At 35.2% G+C, this 22,046-nt stretch overlaps 1 protein-coding gene across 1 annotated transcript; it reads right to left on the reverse strand.

Moving 5' to 3' along the window:
• Positions 1–6,350: 6,350 nt before the first annotated feature.
• LOC136033240 (nicotinamide/nicotinic acid mononucleotide adenylyltransferase 1-like) lies at positions 6,351–21,158 on the reverse strand. Its single transcript, XM_065713956.1, has 2 exons — positions 21,048–21,158; positions 6,351–9,123 (listed from the first exon to the last, which is right to left on the reverse strand). Exon 2 carries the CDS (start codon positions 9,119–9,121, stop codon positions 8,399–8,401), a length of 723 nt encoding a protein of 240 aa, XP_065570028.1. The 5' UTR covers positions 9,122–9,123; positions 21,048–21,158; the 3' UTR covers positions 6,351–8,398.
• Positions 21,159–22,046: the final 888 nt, after the last annotated feature.

Consider the following 22,046-nt stretch of genomic DNA (forward strand, 5'->3'; position numbering starts at 1 on the left):
GCTACACGTGCAGCACAAGTCAAACAACAAACCGCACTCCTTCCCCCTCCACCTTCACTTTTTCAAGAATATCATCTTTATAAGACGCCCACAATTCTCCACCACGCTACCTCCCTGCCACCCCACTATCCTTCCTCTCGGCCACCCCACCAATCTTCCTCTCTACCACCCCACATCCCTGCCAACCTTCCACCCTAATAGCCTCTATGATATACATCCACATGAACGTTCAAAGTAGCCATCTTCCCCCTCTCTACCAACAAAAATCCAGTTGCTCATCATTTAGTAAATACTCTAGTAGAAACCAATTTGATGAAAAGTGAATTATTTATTTTCGAGGGGTAATTTATATTCAGCGAAGTTAAGCAACAAAAAGGTAAGATCGTTTTTAATTTCAATTGATTTTACCATAGGCTTTTGCATGGTCGGATACACGAAAAAAAACTCATACCGTGCACCAAAAAAGTAGAAAAATCTCCAAAATAAATGTCGATGTACGCCTCCGCTTTCCGTACCCTAGCATTAACTGAATTCGATTATTTTGGGCAGTCTTTTTGTGGTGGAAAAAATAAACAATAGCCAATCATCTTAATGGCGAGGGGGAGGGGGGTCTTGAGAAATATTGGACGGTATTTTCTTCAATTCTTTTGCTTTGTCTTTCACTAAATCTTATTCTTGTCATTATTTATTACAAAATCCGTTATACAGTAGATACTGCCCACAGAAGATCAACAAAGGAAAAGACATAGGGAGAGAAATCGACATTATAAAGAATAAGCAAAAATTATACTTAAATAAATCATAAATAATAGCAAGTTAGATATACATCATCTGCTAACTCTGGACTATACATGACACTTGAGCAGAGGGTATCAACGAAGGTTTACTATATTTCTATGATATTTTTCATCTGAAGATGTCCCACCTTCTTTAAGGAAGTTATTCCTATCATCCAAACTATTCTTGAATTTTGGATCCATGAGGAGGGGAGGGGAGGTATAAACAGTTATTTAGCAAACCTGAAGAAAAACGAACAAGTTTTTCTTTTATTTGTTTTTGGTAAAAACTTTTGAAAGAGAGGGGGGATAACATTCAAAGTGAGGTGAGGGGGTTAGAACTGAAAAGGGATGCAAGACGATGTCAATAGAGGCACATTTTAGTATTAACAATGCATCCATTTGCAGTAGCTATTCTAAAAGAAATGTGGCTTATCGAGGTGTTGACGGACATACGTGACACTTTCAACTGACTGAAGAAAAGAAGAGCCAAACGTCAAAAGTTGGACTTGTGCCATAAATAAAACCTTGCCCTTCCCAGCCATAAGTTTGAGAACACTCACGGTCAACACAGCTTATTGCAATCGGTTGCACTTGATTTTCGTCACTAACAGCCAATAAAAACCATTTTCTTTCAAACAGAATGTCTTTCATTGGGCGTCACTGATGAAAACCAATTGCAATTAATTGCAACAAGCTATACTAAACTTGGAGCAAATTTTAAATATTGATCATGCACTCCTTTAAAAACTTCAGGAAGTCGATTCGATTGATTTTCAGAGTACAATTATAAAGAAAATTTTCAAAAAAAAAATTTCACTGAAATTCTGCAAAAGAAATTCAGTACGTTTAGTTTTAACTTATTACCCTTAGCTGTCCCTGATATATTCCAGATACGCCTTTGTGACAACCAAAATGCACATGTTGTGGTTTCACTTAATCTAACATCCCCGTTAACATTCCCTGAAAGTTTTAACTTAGCATCCATTACCATTCGTAGTAACATACTCGTATTGCAGAGACAGCTTTTTGACGATCTGGACGCACACTGTCTTTTGATTTAGTTCAACGTCCCCTACCCCTCAACATGCCTTGAAAGTTTTAACTTAATACCCTTAGTCGCACCTGAGATATTACAGACTAGTCGCACCCTAGATACACACAATGTTTTTTTTTACTTGGTTCAACATGCCCTGAAAGTTTCAACTTACTCGTAATGCACTTAGCCGTTACACATAGATAAAAGGCACATAGGAGGGAGACTGTTTTTTTCTTCAATCAAGGGAGTCACGTATGGTGAGGACCCCCCCCCCCCAATGTTTTCAGTCTGTCAGTAAAAAATTGAGTCATCAAAATAGTGGCGCAAAGCACCACTGTATCCTGGCGGAATTTTTTTAACAGGTAAACGAGCTGATGGAGACAAATGACGCTAAATCAATGGAAGAATGTTGGTCTCGGTAGGTAAATATAAAAATAAGTATTTTAACAGCAATATCATCCAAATCACTCGGTAAAAATGACCAGTCAGTCGGGTAAAATCCATTTCCCCCCCCCCCTATACAAAAACTTGATACTAGTGACGCCTCTGCCTCCGATCACTTTCAACACTTAATAGGGCACTAGAAATTTCTATTTCCAACCGAATGAGGTCTTGAAGGGTGATCCATTGGGATTGAAGAATTGAGCTGGAAAAAATTGTCTAAAAGAGTTCGTAGAACTGTTTCTCCAATTATTAATAGAATAAAGAAGGAAATTGCAACTTGGGATGAGAAAGACCTTACCTTAACTCCTGCAGGGCCAGGTGTGGCCCATAGGACATTTACAAAGCCTCGCCAGACGTCCCAGAGCGAAGGAGCAGCCGTGACGTCCTCCCACTGTGGTTGTAATGACAGCTCAGCACTCCGCAGATCTCAGTCGTACTGACGTCGGAGGGTGTGTTTCGGTCACCCTCTTTTTCGCCCACCCTCAGGTTGCCACTCGAAGACAGCATTCGAAGACCGTCTCCTGACATTCGGAGCACACGATCAAGATAGGGTCATCTTCTCTGCTTCAGGAGATCAGTGACTTGCGGTTGACCTGTTCGTCTGCGGACCACTACGTTCGTGGCCCTAATCTGCCACGAAATGTTAAAGATTCTTTTGAGGCAGACATTTTCAAATGCTAGGATACGTTTTTCCAACTGGACATTTAGCTTCAGGCATTCACTTGCAAAAAGGAGAATGAACATAACGTTGTTATTCAACAGACAGAGCTTTAAACGCAAAGATTACTTTGTGCTTCGCCATATTAGTTTCAGTTTGTTGAATGCCGATGTTGCTTGTTCAATTCTCCTTTTTATCTCAACTTCATATTCAATCCAACTTCTAAGATATTTGAACTCCTGGACTTGTTCGATCGTTTTTCCGTTGCATTCAAGGATCAAAGGTGAGTTGGATGAGTCCATGCTCTTCGATTCATCAACCTTTACTATTAATCCTACTTTCTCAGCATTATCAGCGATGGTGTCAAGTAGTAGCTGCAAACTTTGCTTCGCCTCTTCTAGAAGTACTACGTCTTCTGCGAAGTCTAAGTCTAACAGCTGCTGACCGCTGACTTTTACACCAAAACCTGATGCTTGCTGTAGGACATAATCCATTAGTAGGAAAAATAGGAACGAGGATAACACATATCCTTGTTCCATCCCCAGAAACAATCTTAAAGAATCGTGTCTCCCCATATTCTGTTCTGACATAACATTCGCTCTCTTCATAGAGGGCCATTATTATATGGACTACTTTATTAGGTACTCCATAAAATTTCTAAATCTTCCAAAAAACATCACGATTGATGGAGTCGAACGCTTTTTCAAAACCAATGAAAAGCAGATAAAGCTTTTTATTCCATTCTCTTGACTCTACCACCATTAGTCTGAGGATAAAAATAAGGTCAGAACACGAAATGAACCTTATTTCTTGACCATAGGATGACCTTAATGTCCTGGCCATGGGATGAGAAAGAGGATATCTAAACTTGTTGATCCGAATCTACCCATCCATTGCCTCTGGTTTCATTCTTAAAAATTCAGGGACTTCAAAAAAAAAGAATTCCCTTGACCCGTTTTAGTCAAGATGGGTCTCAGACTTTGCCGAGATTTTTCGTCTAGTTGCTTCGAGATTATAAATTTTTAGGGCAACACCACATTTTTGTTAATGTTACCATGTTGAACCGTAAAGATAAAGACGCAATTTAATTAGTTAATTTTACAAGGTTAATCCATTTTAATCCATTAGACTCATTTTAGTCAAGATGGGTCTCATATTTTGTGAAGATTTTTCGACTGGCTGCTTTGAAATTACGAAGATTTTATGGCAGCGCCACATGTTAATGTTATCATGTGGAACCGTAAAGATAAAGACACAAGATAATTTTACAAGGTTTTATCCATAAAACTCAAACATTAACAACCTTTTGATTCCCAAATGCAATTAAATTTTCAAAGAAAACTTGCAACTTCTTAAGCAGTTTGGTTTCATAAGTTTTTAGCTTATTTTCCGCCAACATTTCTTTTTTAATTTGTCAACCGCTACTATTAAAAACTACATAACTGCCTAGGGAGGTTTTTTTCATTAATATTCCTAATTTTCCTAATTTTTTAAGATTAAAATGGTTGTGCAAGTTTCCCCTCTTATCCCCTAAATATAATCATATTTCATTTCTACCGTCTAGGTTACTTTAAATGGCATTAAGAATAACATCCAGAAATATGATAAAAAAAAAAATACTTACTCCTTTGTAAAAGGCAACTTTTTTGGCAAGGTCTTCAGCAGCTCTTCTGTTTTGAGCTTCTAAATCGTCCATCCTACAAACAAAAACAGAAATAAAGTTAAGTTCTTAAATAAACAAAAATCGCATGACCCATTTAAAAGATTATCCTCTTTGGCTTGGGAAAAAAAAAAATCATGGTCATCTGATGTCTTCATGAATATTGAAATGTCGTGAGTTAGCTAACGTTTAGTCCAACACTTTAACTTTTTCACATGCTGACCAATGGTTTGCGCAGAGCAAGTGCCAATCTCTTGATTTTCTGCCTTCGGCCAGGAGTGCAATACATGGTTGCAATACATGGTTGGGGGAAATTCATCCAAAACTTCCCGTCTTCCCCTTCCACCCAGATTTCTCCAGGTACCCATTCAGAGATGGGGTCGACTCTGGCTGAGCTTACAGAGTCAGACCACTGACCCCCATTACTAACCAAATAACCAGCGAAATTGGGACCTCAACCCATGTCCTCAGCATTTCAAGCCTAACGCGCTAATCACTCGGCTACGATGGATCAGTTACAGATGTATTAACAACAGGCTAGAGAAAGCATGGGTTTGGATAAGCTCTTTCTTCTTCTTTTCCATGCCGTATATAAGGTATTTCCTAAGGTCTTTGGTGAGGCAAAACTGGCCATTCAGGTCTGATTCTCAATTACCATCAATTGCCATGACTATTTTTAGCCGTTATCTGCACGCATATTTGAATATTTTCCTTATAATGTCTGGCGTCTATTCAGTTAGAAAATATGTTCGTTCAGTATGGGAAAAATATTCAAACATGCGGTGGCAACAATTTTTCAGGCAGTGAAACTTTAAAGTAGAGAAGATCTGATTATTAAAGAAAGTATTACATGGGAGGCATATTCCTCCATTCTTAGCAAACTCTACTGCTCGACTATGATTTTCTGAGTCTCAAATCTATCAGACAGCAAAGCAAAAAAAAAAAAAAAAAAAAAAAAAAAAAAAAAAAAAAAAAAAAAAAAAAAAAACAAACTACTCATACACTGGTTAAGTATTCCGAAAAATTTGAGACTCGTGATTTCAATCATGACTGTTGGGATCTTGAGGGTTATCGAAACTTCCTGAATTTACGGATGACCAGTCGGAGCCAAATTAATTTATAATAGGCTGGACGAGCAAGGGTTTGGGGAAGCTCCTTACAGTTCTTCTTCCATGCCACAAGCAAAGTAAAATACCTTTATTTACAAAAATATTAATTGCTGTTTTTGTCGGCGAAGAATAGTCTTGTTTTTTTTGGTGATCTTATCGAACAGGATGTCGTAAAACATCAGGCGGGAATCCATTTCAGCGTAAATGTATATTTCTAGTCTTTATTTGATAAAAAAGAAAGAAAGAAAGATCAAACCAAAGGCGAGTGCCAGTTTCTGCCATTTTTTAACCAGAAACACCAATTTTGACACCATTTGGCTTAGGAGTTTACCAAAATCTATCAAAATAACCTCTCATTCTGCATCATTGCACGTTCACTCCTAAGCATATTTGCAATCCACCCAAAATTAGCAGGCCTGACAAACAATCTTTTTGTAAGCTTAAAATAACTGAATAGATTTGCTTTTAAACTTAATTCGTTTGTGCACCGTTTATAATGTGCACCGTTTTAATTCGTTTGTGCACCGTTTGTGCATTCGTTTATTGCATGGTTGTGCACCAACTATTAAGGGAGAGACCAGTAGAATTGTGTTGGTAAATATTTTCTTTAACCAAACTGCCTTTCTACTAATTATTGAAATGGAGTAAAACACAAGAAACGGGATAACAGGGATACAAACATTTTTATACAAACTTTACTATATATAAAAATGATAAAAAAAAAGCCTCAACAAAATAACACACAAATAATAAAAAACGCTATCCAAAGAAAAAATGAAAACAATAGCTATAACTGTTTCTCCGCATCTGTCCAGCGTTTGGATTTTTCTCGTTTTTTCTTTTTCAAAAATTTCTTTTTTTCTTTTTGAATTTTTTTTTGATTTTCTTCCAATTTCCCCCTCATTCCTTTTCCCATTAATAAAGGCTTCCAGATGTGAAACTAAAAAAATTTGAACTTCTCATATTATTTGTTTAAAAAAGCTTTTTTGTATTTATAGTTCATTGTTTTATTATAAGTTTTACCTGTCTTCAATATTTTATTTCGTCTATCTGTTTGTTGTTGTTTTTTGAGGAGGAGGGGGGCTCAGAAGTGTATTTTTTCCACAGTTTTTAAAGTTTCATGACGGATCCTGAAGATCAATACGCAGAACGAGATTTTATCTCTGCATTTCATTTTACAGAGTAAGATAGTCTTTCATAGAAGCACAACGTTCCGATATATTTTTAAGTTTTCTTGGAGGGGAGGGGGTAAAAGCTTTCCATTTGACGGGGGATAAGAAGGTGGCAATCCTTAACTCAAATCACGGTAAAATTAGAAAAATATAAAATCGAGTAACTATATATTTAGTCTAAATATAATTAGAAAATATATTATTAACTATACAATTAGAAAAAAATATAAGATCGAGTAACTATATATTTAATTCTCCTGGATCATTTGGTTCTACAGACCCCCTCCCTCTAGAAAAAGTTAAGCCAAAATAAACCTTTTTGTATATTTATATCCCCCCTCGAAACATACTATTACCTAACCATAAGAACTTGCCCTCGGTTAAACCAAATTCCACATCATATTTGCATTCAGGACAGGGAATGGTTTTCACCTAGGAAATTTTCAAGAAATCTCTGTTAAAAGGGTGGGGGATCATGAAATAGTGCCTAAAATAGAATTTTTCGAAAGAATTGTATAGGCTACAATTTCAATTAATAAAATCTTTCAATTCCCTTGAAATTTCGGCAGTAGCTACGTGCGGTCACAATACTCCCACAGTTAGCTTACGTTAGAAATCTATTGTATATGCATTGATGGTCACCAAAAGAAATGATAATTTGCTTGTGACGCCATCTTCGTTTTCTAATATTTTTCCGCTAATTTAAAAAGATCAAACAACTTTGCAAACTTAGATTATTTCGCCTATCAAAGAGACAGTCCAGAATAGAATCGCCGTTGTGTTGTCCTCGGTGGGCCTACCTTCCAATGATTGTGCAGTGGTAGTAGCCAATACTGTCGATCTGACTTCTCAGAGAAAAGAATTGTGGAGAGCAATATATTGATGGAGAGGCTGGTGATTCTAATCGACCAGGACGAGATTTCTGCAAACTCACGGTAAATTTAAGATAAGACTACAACCCATCATACAGAATTTGACTCAGCACTCTGTGTCCTCATCATACTTCACTCTGTAAGCTTACCCAGAAGAGTCGCTCCAAATGGGTGCCTGGAGAAATTCAGAGAAGCCAATCAGGAAGGGCGTGAAAGCACAGGATGGCTGGCTCCCAAACCTCGATTGTACTTCCTGGCTGAAGGGGCCAAGCACCGGACATCAGCATCACCAGTAGGGACTGAAGTCCAGTCATGTATTTTTTACCATTTTTAACCTAATTTTTTTATGATCTTTCTAAACACATTGGGATCCCAGCTCCATATATGAAACATCCAACAGTCTGTACCTATGATTTTGTTAATGAAGCGTGTAGATTTTAAAAGCGTGTAGATTTTAAGATGCATTTTAAAAGCCCTTCTTTTTACAACTATATATATACTTGTCAGGACATTAAATAGACAAAAAAAAAATACTTGATAAAATTTCAAACATATATTCTGAGGACATTGTCACAAGAAGAAAAAAAAAAAAACTGAATGACACTTTTAACAAATCTGAGTTTCTAGGCGCCATCTTTTTAATTCAAAACTATTGGTTGGCAGTTTATTCAGACACCATACAACTTATTTTCATAAACATAGTCAATGACTGAATCTTGAATCAAATATTTGACACTTTCTTTTCTCCGCAGAGCTCGTCTAATTTTTGTTGAGCTTATTTCATTAGTAATCCATTCAGTCACAAGAAATATATTGTTCTTATTCTGAGTTAAAGCATCCGAATCATAAATGAATTTCTCAGGACAGGAGCCAGCACGCGATATTACAACCATTCCATGGTGGCCAACTATATGATCTATATCTTCATCTAGCCACAAGTTTGGTATAGCAAAGGACTCAAGCAGATCAGCACCACAAACCAGTTTCACATTTAGCTTTTCAGCCTCTTCTTCTTTAGCTGAGCATACAATATGACTTGCCCACATTGGTGGTATCTCATTTGAAGAGAGCAATGAATTAAGATAGGATTCGTAAAAGTTTAGAGTTGCTCTGGTTCTACTCCAACCAGGGCGAGTGACTTCCCAGTCTGATACTGATATCCAGGAAGAACTAGAAACTGAACGCTGACACATTTCAAGCCTATGCACAGCTGGAGCTAAATCTTTCTTGCCATATGCATCATGCACTGGGGATATTATGCCCCCAAGAACCGAAAATGAACCAAGCTTGTGAAGATGATCCTTGGCAAGTTCGAAGATTCTCAAGTGCGCATTAGTTGGAGGGTTAAAAGCACCAACAGCAACAAGCGCAACGTGGAGCTTTGATGACATCTCTGAAACAGAACAATGTTTTACTCTCCAGCCTTATTCATTGTTTTAAGCAAAAATAAATGTCAAATCAGTTAAACAGAAACAGATCCACATACAGCAATTACAATAGTCCACAGACGGAATTTCATCATAGTATTTCCATTGGATGACCAATTTTTTCAATTAAGAAATTGCGTAGTAATTTTTTTCAGCTTAGCGGACTGATTATAAATAATCATAAAGAACAGACTCACAAACATCTAATCCTAATAAATCAATTGCTGCAAGGACAAATGATTAACAAATCTTTTGCACAAATATCTTGGACCCTTGTCAGATTGCAGCAGAAACTCAGCAAGACAATAATAGTACAACTGTTGTTGCTCAAGTGAAAACTCAAACCCATGTCTGCCAATCAGACCTTGCACTTCACTTAAGCCCTTTTTTTCACTCAAGCTGGTTTTAAACCAGCTTGAGCTGGTTAAAACTACGAGAAAATTTCTTATAATCAAAAGCCATTTTTAATACACAGTTTCTTAATTCTTGAGGTATGTTGCTGGTATCTTTTTTTCGTTTTCCTTGTATGTTGAATTATTACAGGTTCACCTGCGGTAAATTTTGTAAATTTAGCACTTGTGCAGTTTGCTCTGTTTTATTACACAAAATAGGCCATGTATTAAATATTTCCTATGGCATTGTCAGTCCTGGCTTGGTTGTGAGTTTGGTAGAATAATCAATGAGTAAAATTGACAAATTGGAAAACCGAGACCAAAGGCCTACTTCTGTCCACTGATCATATACACTGACAATTCTTACGAGATTACACTTCAAACAAGGTGAAATACGCCAAATTATCTGCCAAAAAGTGTCTCCCCCTAAAAAAAAAAAAATTGTGTAAATGTTAGCCCTGACGATGATTCTTGAAAATTCCATGTTGTTTGGTTTTTCCAAGTTGTTTCTTTTAGATTTTTTTTTTTTTTTTGCATTTTCTTCTAATTTCTCTTGTAACGCTGAAGAGCAGAGGCAGTTGTCCCAAAATATTCGCTTTATTTGTCCAGTATTTTTGTCTGCATAAAAAAAATTATCATCTTCATTTATTCAGCTTTGTAATGACATAAAATGTCTTCATTGATGTTTCCTTGGCTGTAGCTAGCCTCTTACAAAAATACAAGTAAGTATTGTCATTTTACTGCAGAAAGTAGGTGGGGTTGAGAAGTGGTAGGGGCCTCTGAAATTTCATCTGCTCTATAGCCTTGGCCAAAAATAGCTTATCTTGTATTATTGAAGCAAACTGAATGTCCAATAAGAGAAGAACACCTCAGAACATTGTCATTCTCATTTCCTACTGGCCCACAGTACTTGCCTGATAAATTTAAAGGTGACCTTGGGGTCCAAACGCCCATTTTGACCCTCTAATTATACAAATAAGAAATCCTTGCTCTGAAAGGGGGAAGGGTCTTTTACCAGCCACAGGTCCATTTCTTCCCTGACACCACACAAATTGAAAATAATTGCATGATCCCTTTTCAAAAGAGGTGAGAAATTAGTAACCAGGAGAGGAAGATTAGTCACCTTTAGTTCTTGAAACCTATAAGCCCAAAAATTGTTGCACTGTTCTGATCCAAGAAGGTACAATATGCCTGCCCTTTCCCCTGAAAATGGGGATGAGAGGAGCAGAGTTGGTAATAGAAGGACCACTAGCCAAATTTTTGCCTTCAGTTGATTGTTGCAACACATTAAGTCTGAGCTCGTTTTTAAACATGTTTAAAATGCATGTTTTTCCAGCATGTTTTGCACCATGTTTTGCACCACCGCAAGAAGCGTCCAGCTCTTAGAAATTTTCAAGGAAGTGTATCTCATTTCAAAAGTTTTGAAAAAAAATCTGATACAATCAAAATTTATCAGAGTTTCTTCCTCATGATAGTTGATGCTCTTCAAAGAGAATCAATCCGCAATAAAAAGGAAATTGCAACTCTCTTACTTCAAAAATTTATTTTCTTACCATGGGCCATCTTTCAAATTTCATTATCAAGAAGGGAGGAATTGGAAGTTCCAATTTCTCCTGCATTGAGGGAGATATCATAGTTTAAGAGGTACTGCATATACTACACATCTACCTTATTCCTAAACATGGAAGATACAACAACAAACTTAATATAATCAAAAAACAGAAGAAACTACTTGTAGAAATAGATGGTAGCACTATCAGACATGTGGAAAAATGCTTCTTTTTTGGATCTCTAAATTTCTCTAGGCATTATCCTAAGAAACAATTCGGCAATGAGGCTAGGAAACTGTTGCACATCTTACACGATAAATTTTAATCCAAAATTCAAATTGAAAGTGCCTGCTGCTTGACTACTTTCCACTTAAAAAAATGACCTGAAGAAACAAAAGCTTCACAGACCACCTTCAGGTTGTTCTTTCTGACATAGACTATGAAAATCCACTTCAGCTTACACACTGTGTCTCTTGGTCAAGGAACACCAGTAACTATCCTTTTCAGCCCTGGATAAGGATAGCATATAGTGCAGCTTTCCAATGTGGAACGTTCATCAATCAGACCAGATGTCCATGTTTTCTGTAGAAACCACAGAGATTAGTACCTTAGCATGTTTTTGTGACAAACTAAAATAAGCGGCAGAAAAAAGGACAAAGTCAAAATTCAGCTCTGGCAACACAAACAAAACAAAGAATGACACCAAGTTCAAAAGAAATTGTCAAAATTTGCAAGACAAATGCTACAAATTACCACGGTTTACCGAACAAATTACCACAAATGCAACTACCTGTCAAACCCTCCAAAAAGAGACTTGCAAGAGCATACTTATGCAAAATTAAAAACTAGTAAGATTGCTTGAAATAAAGGTTTCATTTTCAAAAGTAGGCTATATTTCAAATAAATTTGAAATAAAATTTCAGTTAGTCAATACTTTTTATTGCAGATTTGAAAGGGATAAATTTAAAAGATAAAAGCAGCTACAAAAATAAGGTATTTTCACAACAATAAAGCCAAATTAACTGTTACAAATATTTTATATCAAGAAATTTAACACAGATAAGTGTCAAACTGCCCCTCAGATCCACCAAAATACTAGAGTGTTAATTTTACTTTTCCAAAAACTAGAGAAAATTATTTTTTCGAAGGAATAATATTTAAAAGAAAAAAAACAATTGATAAAACTATACTACAAGTTAGATAAATTGATTGTTACAGATATATCGACATGACATTTTAGCAGCATATAATTTCTTAATGCTACAACGAAGACAGAAAAATTATATAAATAAATTCTTTTTTTATACATGAAGTATGTATGAGACTCTTCTGTTTGGGTGATTAGAGAGGGGCAACATCACCCTGCTATTCATTGCAAGGTTGGCTTCTTTGTTAATTTTAATTGCGTTGCTCAACCTAGATTTTGGTTTTATTCCATATATTTTTTTTTTCATAAAATCAAATTCAGTTTCTTGCAAGAGTTTAACATTCTACAGAAAGTGTGGAGTAATAAACGCAATATTGCATTTTGCAAAGTTTTGTATTATTCTTGACTAGGGTAAAAAAATATGCTTTCTGTTTCTGCTTTTGAGAGGAAAGTTCTGCTCAAGTAAGCAGCAGGCAATTTCAAATGGCAGATTAGTAGACAAATATACTTAAGATGTCCAACAGTTTCCTGATCCCCCTGGACAAAATATTCTTTTAGAGTAATAAATATAAAAAAAATCAGATTCCCAAAAAAAGCATTCTCCCATAGCCCTGGAAGTGCAACAGTCTACTGTTATAGGCCATTTCATTTTGTTACTTTTATTTTCTGTAGTTTAGACTGAGCATGAGAAACAATAGCAGATTTTCCTCCTAAACTTTAACGGTTTCTCATTGATAAAAAGATTAGGGGCTTTCCTTTCCTCCTTTCTCTGGTGTGATATTAAAATATTCTCCTTTGGGAAGAAAATTAATCTTAAAACTAAAAGAGATAACCTAAATTTTTTGCCACTGCTTCATATAATCAATGCTCCTTGGCAATACAATAACTGTGCATTGCAAAAGTTTTTTTAACAAAGAAACAATTATTCTACTCAAAAACAATATGAGACTTGACAAAAAAAACAAGCAGAGACAAAAATTGGGCCTGTGGCTCCTCCAGCATTATTAGGAAGCCTAATGCCCCTCCAGTATCCTCTCCCATCCATTTTTTTGTTTATAGGAGAGAAAATATGTATTACCTTCTTTGAAGTGGAATCATGCAAGGATTGACATAATGGTTTTTAAGTAACAATGCTGAAGTGGCTGTGAGTAAGATCTACAAAACTTTTTTTTTTATTCAGAAACAATAGGCTACATGCCTGTGCTAATTTGTCTACCTTTCTGTATGTAAATTAGTTGTATTCTCTTTGTCACTCAATAGGATTGAACTGCTATTTCAAATAATGTGAAAGTGCCATTTGTAAATCAAACAAAATGTATAGGGGTTTCTCTTGATTCTCTGTTTAAAATGAACTGTCAAGTACAGCATGCACTGAGGACAGCCCATCAAACTTGAAATATCTGGGAGTGTCTGGTAGGCAAATTATGGGGGGCAGATAGAAAAGCCCCAAAGTCAATCTGTATTGCAGTTGTTTGATACAGAATAAAATATATATTCCCAGTCCTGAGGGGAATCTGCTGATGGGTTGAGTCCTGATCAGTCCTGAGGGTTGAACTGCTAGTTCTAATAGTTTGAATGCACTATTTGTAAATCAAGCAAAACATATAGGAGCTTCCCTTGATTATTTGTTTAAATAGATTGTCAAGTAGAGCATGCAATAAGGAGAGCCAGTCAAACTTTCAACATAATGGAATGTAATGCATCTGGCAAATAATGGAATGAAAACGGAGAAATCCTGAAGTTAATCTGTATTGCAGTTGTTAGAAACATAATAAAACATGCATTCCCAGTCCCGATAGGAATTTCTACAGGCAATGTAAAAAAAACTGAAGTCATTCAAAACTACCATTTCCAGTATTGGACCTTATTTTGCTCAAGAGTTCCAATTAAGCTATGTACTGAGAATAATCCCATGTGCCATGAATGCCTAATCAAATTCCTGCACTGAGAATGAGGGCAAGAAAAATTCAACCAAATCAAGGTAAGAGGACTTATATCTAGGACATATTTTAAAATGAATTTAAAATGAATATCCAAACCAAAAACTAGTAAAATTGAGATATATTTAAAAATTAAAGAACTTCTTGATCATCAAAACTAGTTAAAATGCATAAAATTAATTTATAAAGGTTAAAAATGGGACAAGACTCTCCTGCTTATACCAAACATGAAAAAGAAGATTGATGAGTTTGACTTGACCCAGGTTTTCTGGACTTGAAACGACAAAGATTTTATCACCTATCAGTATCAGAAAACTGAAATATATTTCATTTGTAACAAAACAACTTGCCACCTTTTGAAATATAGTGTCGTTTCCAAGCCTTAAGGAGTAGATACAGTAGCTGTTCCCATTGTTATAGTACTGTGGCAAAAATTTGAACTAGAGATGGGTCATAGAAGATAGAGCTATAAAAGAATGTGTTGATAGTTGGCATCTTTTTACACAACAGGAGCAATAGCCATTGAAAAGACTCAGGGTGTTTTAATTAGGAACATTTTTAGATAATCACAATTACCAAAAATGGAAAAAGCATTATGTTCAAATTTATCCATGATGACCTTGTACAATACTCAGCTGTCCTATCCATTGTGGTATCCTAGAAAACAATAGCCCAAGGTAGATTTTTTAAGCACATGAAGCAGCATTTTTACAAACAATAGGTTCAGATTGCAAATCACACACAAAGTAAATCAGAATAATAAATATTAATCAAAAGAATGGGAATTTGTTACAATACTACATACTCAAAAGATATGTATATTAAAATAAAAGCAAAGACTCAACAAGAAGATCTATGTTTATCTATGGAGTACACAAATAATACAAACTCAGACTTAGGGTGATATCAGAATAATAGATAATAATAAGAATAATAGATAAACTAATCAAAAGAATGGGAATTTGTTACAATACTACATACTCAAAAGATATGTATACTAAAATAAAGGCAAAGAATCAACAAGAAGATTTATGTGTATCTATGGAGAATACAAATAATATAAACTCAGACTGAGGGCTGAAAATGATAGAACAAACATACCCTAATGTAAAGTTTGCAAACATAAAATAGCTGACCCAGCAATAGCTTTATCAGAACATACTTTGAAACATAACTGCAAAATCAGTTTTCATCCATGGTATCCTCTTCTTATAGCCTAGTGATATTTAAGTGTATGTAATAGTTGTTCAGTGTTTTACAGATAACCTGTATTAATTGTTCTGATAAGTGTTGTGATGCCTTTTTAATTCCTGTTATTTTGTTGTTTTCCCTATTTTGTAGTCCATCTCTGTGTACTTTTTTATAGTGCCTTATGGGTTACAAAAACAAATAAAAAAAATACATAAATGTATCATATCCTGCAAAACATATTGTGCAACTATCTGAAGAATACTAACAATTTAAGATAGTCTTTATAAGATGAATGCACCAATTATAGGCATGTCCTTAATTAAGACATAGCAACATTTCTTGAATCAAGTCAATTATATGAAATTTATAATTGTTGCTGCAATTTATTTTGTCTTTAACAATTTCTTTTCATCCAGATTGCAGTAATAAACAAATATAGGTGTCAAAGCAATAGGATTGTATATAGATTGTTCACTAGCCTGTCAAAATAACAAAAAAAGAAAAACTTTATAGATAATAGATTATTTTGAACTTATAATGTAGAAATTATTTGTAACTTCCAGGGCAAGTGCTATTGTATACAATTTTACCCTGATTTGGGCTAGCTTGCATGTGCATCTCCAGAAAGTTTCATTTACATAGTCTAGCCAATACTTTAAGATAGCCTAGTCCTAGCAATCATACAATAAACAAGTTTTCCACAGGTATTTATTCTAGTTTGGTGGTTGACCCTTTCAAAATTCTAGTTTATGAGCTTCTTGAAATATTGGAAAGTAACCTACAATAGTTGAGTTAGGCAAATCAAAATTTCAGGAATGAATCCAGGGCCAAAAACATATAATGAGAAGTTATTGCTGAGCTGGTATGTCAACCCTTTTTTTTATTTCAATGGATCAGAAGATTGTATACATGACAAGCCTATGCCTGTCTGAATTTTGACAAAAATGTTTTATGTAAATTTTTAGTTTTCAATCTTCTCTTCATTGACTTAAGTTTTTGAAAATGCAGTTCTTGCTACTTAAATTACCTTAAATTGCAGCTTGAAGAAATCTAAGAATTTCCTTATCTTATCAATCTAAGGATTTACTTCAGTACAATTTTAAGCCATATAAAGGGTTTATTTTAGACTTAACAAATGATTTTAGGCTATTGATTTTTAAAATCTTATAAAAAGGTTAAACATTATGTTTATGTTCTGTTAATTTGAAGAAATGCCTTTGGGCAGAATGGAGATTATACAGCTTTTCAGTTACAGATTAAATTTGTTTTAAAAGATTCTTTGGCAATGGGATGGCCTTGGTTCAAACAAATTTGGTTGAAGTGATTCTTGCAAGTGAATATTACATATAGAGCATAGCAAATTAGTCCATAAGTCCTGTGGGCAGCATGGCAAGGTCTGTATTCTGATTGGTTGAATTGTTAGTTCATATTTATGACCTACTTTTTGTTTGCTTTTCAGGTTTCAGGCCAAATAATTAATCAATAAATATAGAATACAGACCTCACCCCACTGCCTGCAGGGCTCAGGGACTAGTTTGCTTTGCTCTATAGGTAATATTCTTTTGCAAGAATAACTATTCAACCAAATTTGTTGACTCAAATCTTTTGACAGTAAAATTATAGCAGTTCATATAAGCACTTTTTTAGCTCTTAAAAATGACAAATTTTCAAAAAATTACAATAGTTCCTATAGCTGACTTACCAATAAAGCAAACATACAACTTGATGCCTTTTTTATATTCTTTACAAATATAATAATTACTTCTACAACAAATTCAAATTTAAGCCCTTCTTAAGCTCTTAAAAATGATGAATTTTCAATTAAAGTACAAGTTATCCATTGTTTCTGACAAAATAATACTATGTTTTCACCATGCTGTTTTCAACAAAATAATACTACATTTTCTCATTGCTAGAATTATTTATAATAAGGTTAGTTTAGGTTAGGTTAAAAAGTGCTTAAATTTGAATTTAAGGTAGAAGTGATAATTATATTTGTAAAGAGCATAAAACGGCACCAAGTGATATGTTCACTTTATTGGTAAGCCAGTTATATGAACTGCTATAGTTTTACCCTTTTGACTTCCTACTATACAGAAATTACCAGTGATTACCTTAAATTGCAGCTTGGAGCAATATAAGGGTTATCCATCCTTGTGATGCTCCATGAAAAAAAGAATTTGTTTGGTGAAGATTGTGGCTGTTAGATTAGACTTTTGTGGAGGACTCTGCAGCTTCCCAATTGTAAAGGAACTCCTGGCAGAGCCATTCCTTATCAAGGTGGGACTTGAACATGTCAGTTGAAGTAGCAGAAATTGTTTCTTCAGAGAGCTGGTTCCACATATTGATGATTCTTTGGCTGAAGAAGTGGCTTCTATGTCTATTCGTGGAATGCTGCATGGAGAGCTTCAATGAATGTCCTCTAGTACCAGAATGCAAGGGCTGTGCAAAGAGACTGGGAAGGGTGTTTTTAGTGAGGATTTTTTTGGTTAAAATAATGTCACCCCTTTTCCTTTGGTATGTCAGCATTGGCAGCTTCAAATGACGTAGTCTTTCTTTGTATGGAAATTTATTCATGATGCTAACCATCTTAGTAGCATCATGCTGTACATCCTCAAGCAACTTCTTATCTTTTTTAAAGAAAGGGGCTGCTTTTCTGCTAGAAAAGTAGGCTAACACTGACATTTATGTAGTTTGTGCTTCAAGTTATTGCACATCTGAGATTTAAATAAGATTCATCATATGATTATGATGGAGGGGGGGTAAGTATAGTGGGTCTGCATGCCTAATGTGTTAGGTGCAATTATTCTGCCTATTATGAAGTAAGAATTGTTTTCTAACTTAACACCATCCAAATAGGTCTACTTCAGATGGTATGAAGGGTGTGAATCCAAATACTTTGGATGCTTTCTTTATTTTTTCAATGAGTATTTCTGCTGTTTTTCTAAAAATTATTCAAGCTGTATTGTGTTAATAACTTTCTACACATAAGCTATAATATATTGACTTATGTCTTTTCAAATGAGCATAAAAGCAGAATTTTTTATGTGTTTATTTCAAATTCTATTTTTAAAGTTTTGGTTTGTATTAACAAGGATTGCTCTTTATTTACTGTTTGCTTCTATAGCCACATATCTTACCTTACTTTAAATTACCTTAAATCACAGCTTGGAGTGATATAAGGATTATCCATCCTTGTGATGCTCCATGAAAAAAAAGGAATTTGTTTGGTGTAGATTGTGGCTGTTAGACTAGACTCTTGTGGAGGACTCTGCAGCTTCCCAATTGTAAAGGAACTCCTGGCAGAGCCATTCCCTATCAAGGTGGGACTTGAACATGTCATTTGAAACAGCAGAAACTGTTTCCTCAGACAACTGGTTCCACATATTGATGATTCTTTAGCTGAAGAAATGACTTCTATGTCTACTCGTGGAATGCTGCATGGGGAGCTTCAATGAATGTCCTCTAGTACCAGAATGCAAGGGCTGTGCAGAGAGACCAGGAAGGGTGTTTTTAGAGAGGATATTTTTTGGTTAAAATAATGTCACCCTTTTTCCTTTGGTATGTCAGTGTTGGTAGCTTCAAACGAAATAGTCTTTCTTTGTATGGAAATTTATTAATGCTGCTAATCATCTTAGTGGCATCATGCTGTACATCCTCAAGCAACTTCTTATCTTTTTAGAAGAAAGGGGCTGCTTTTCTGCTAGAAAAGTAGGCTAACACTGACATTTATGTAGTTTGTGCTTCAAGTTATTGCACATCTGAGATTTAAATAAGATACATCATATGATTATGATGGGGGGGGGGGGGGGGTAAGTATAGTGGGTCTGCATGCCTAGTCTGTTAGGTGCAATTATTCTGCCTATTATGAAGTAAGAATTGTTTTCTAACTTCACACCATCCAAATAGGTCTACTTCAGATGGTGTGAATCCAAATACTTTGGATGCTTTCTTTATTTTTTCAATGAGTATTTCTGCTGTTTTTCAAAAAATTATTCAAGCTGTATTGTGTTAATAACTTTCTACACATAAGCTATAATATATTGAATTATGTCTTTTCAAATGAGCATAACAGCAGAATTTTTTATGTGTTTACTTCAAATTCTATTTTTAAAGTTTTGGTTTGTATTAACAAGGATTGCTCTTTATTTACTGTTTGCTTCTATAGCCACATATCTTACCTTACTTTAAATTACCTTAAATCACAGCTTGGAGTGATATAAGGATTATCCATCCTTGTGTTGCTCCATGAAAAAAAAAGAATTTGTTTGGTGTAGATTGTGGCTGTTAGACTAGACTCTTGTGGAGGACTCTGCAGCTTCCCAATTGTAAAGGAACTCCTGGCAGAGCCATTCCCTATCAAGGTGGGACTTGAACATGTCATTTGAAGCAGCAGAAACTGTTTCCTCAGACAGCTGGTTCCACATATTGATGATTCTTTGGCTGAAGAAATGACTTCTATGTCTACTTGTGGAATGCTGCATGGGGAGCTTCATTGAATGTCCTCTAGTACCAGAATGCAAGGGCTGTGCAAAGAGACCAGGAAGGGTGTTTTTAGAGAGGATTTTTTTTTGGTTAAAATAATGTCACCCTTTTTCCTTTGGTATGTCAGTGTTGGTAGCTTCAAACAAAATAGTCTTTCTTTGTATGGAAATTTATTAATACTGCTAACCATCTTAGTGGTACAATACTAGACATCCTCAAGCAATTTTTCATCTTTTTTGAAAAAAGGGGTTGCCAATGACATTCCAGCTTCCAGGCATGGACATCCAAGCACCTTATATAACTTCATAAGAACTCTAGGGTGTTGGCTGGAGATGGTTCTTTTTATGATACTGAGGGTTTTATTTGCAGTAGATGAAACAGACTTAGCATGGCTGCTAAACTTTAATTGGTTACCTTTAATAACCCTAAGATCTCTTTCATAGGAAACAGCAGAAAGGAAGTTGTCTTGAAGGAAATACTTATGATGCTTGTTGTGTGATGACTGGAAATAGTATTTAAAATATAATTTCATTCATATTATACAACCTCAACATTTTTCTTGGCTTCAAAACCCTGCCTACTTTATGCATTTTTAGGTTGTTGAAGGGGGATTTTAGAAAGCTCAAAAATGGATTTTAGAAAGCTGAAAAATGGATGCACTTCTAGAATAAGCATTTCTAAGTGCTCTAAATTGGAGTTACTAGCTTAGACAGCTTGTGATGAGATTAAAAATTTGCCAAAATCAGAATTTTATCACCAATCTCCTCAGAAAGAAACAATAGGATATAATTCTGAAAACTGAGCTACTTTTAGAATTCCTAAAATACTAGCTTACATTGTTTCTAAGAGCATTTCAACTTATAGGCCTACACCTTTCTAATAGTAAAGTATATATCCAAAATTTATATTCTTCATGAATTCTCTGGCTGCTTAGCCTATCTGCCATTAAATTAATTTGAAAAGTCAGGACTGGAAAATAAAGGGAGAACATAATTTGGGCCATATAACAGAGCATTAGATAGGGGATTAAAGTGAACTGCTATTAGGAATGATGTAGGCCTATCCTAAATAAGTATTTTAAAGTTTTCAAATTTTTAGTGTAAACACCTAGACTAGTACCAAAGTGTTTTCAAAACATTTTTTCGGTAAGTCAAATATCCAAATAAAACACTGCATATAACTAACCTCCACTTAATTCAAATATATGTGAATTTTCGTCTTCAGCAACCTTATGATTAGAAGCAGGCTATTGGATTTTAATTTTAATGCCTTTTTTGTGTAAAGATTCGACAGATGGCGCGAAAAACGAATAGCTATTCAAAAGAGTGTATAGAGTAAAAGGTAAAGAATACACCACTAGACTTTTAAAGTCCCTACCAGTGGCGCTGAGACCCGTTACATGGTCCTTAAGCCGAAAATGGAGGAATTTAGCCCACCCATTCTGTACTTTTGAGCACCCTTCCTGTTTTCCCTCCCTAGATTTCTCCAGGTTTCCATTTAGATGTGGATCGACTATTACTGAGCTTGCAGAGTAATGCCACTGACCCCTGTTCCAAACCAAATAACAAGCGACACCGAAACTTGAGCCCCCGTTCTAACAGACAAAGTGTTTCAATCTAGTGCGCCAATCACTCGACTAGGACGGCCCCAAGATAGAACATTAAGATAAAAATGTTCTTGTTGTTGAAATGGTAAACCGTGAATCATTCGTCAAGTCTGTTTTAAGCTCAATAAATGGTATAATTAAGTAGAACTGAACTTTTTTAATCTTGTACCCTTTGTATTAAACTCCAATGATCTCTAAATCTGGGAGAAAAATTCAACAAGATGGTAAAACCCTAGATTTAGATAATAAACTGTATACAACATATTTAATTGGCAGTAAGGGTATTCGGAAATGACCTGCTGATTTTATTTTCAACGAAAAAACCGATTTTCAACCAATAAACTTTAAAGAAAACATGACAGTTATATAAGAAGATTGTATAAGACAGTTGTATAAGCACAACAGATTCCCTTGAAGCATTGACACAATGAGCAGGATTGAAAACTGAACTAATTGTAACGCTTGTTCGGGAAAAACGTGAAATGACCTGATGCTGGTCTTGACAAGTGAGCAAAAATAAATATGAGAACACACATAATGTGGGCGCTAGGAAAGAAAATACGTGTGTTCTGAATAGT

The sequence above is a fragment of the Artemia franciscana genome, chromosome 11 (genome assembly GCF_032884065.1).
Source record: "Artemia franciscana chromosome 11, ASM3288406v1, whole genome shotgun sequence".
In the NCBI taxonomy this organism is placed as follows: Eukaryota; Metazoa; Arthropoda; class Branchiopoda; order Anostraca; family Artemiidae; genus Artemia; species Artemia franciscana.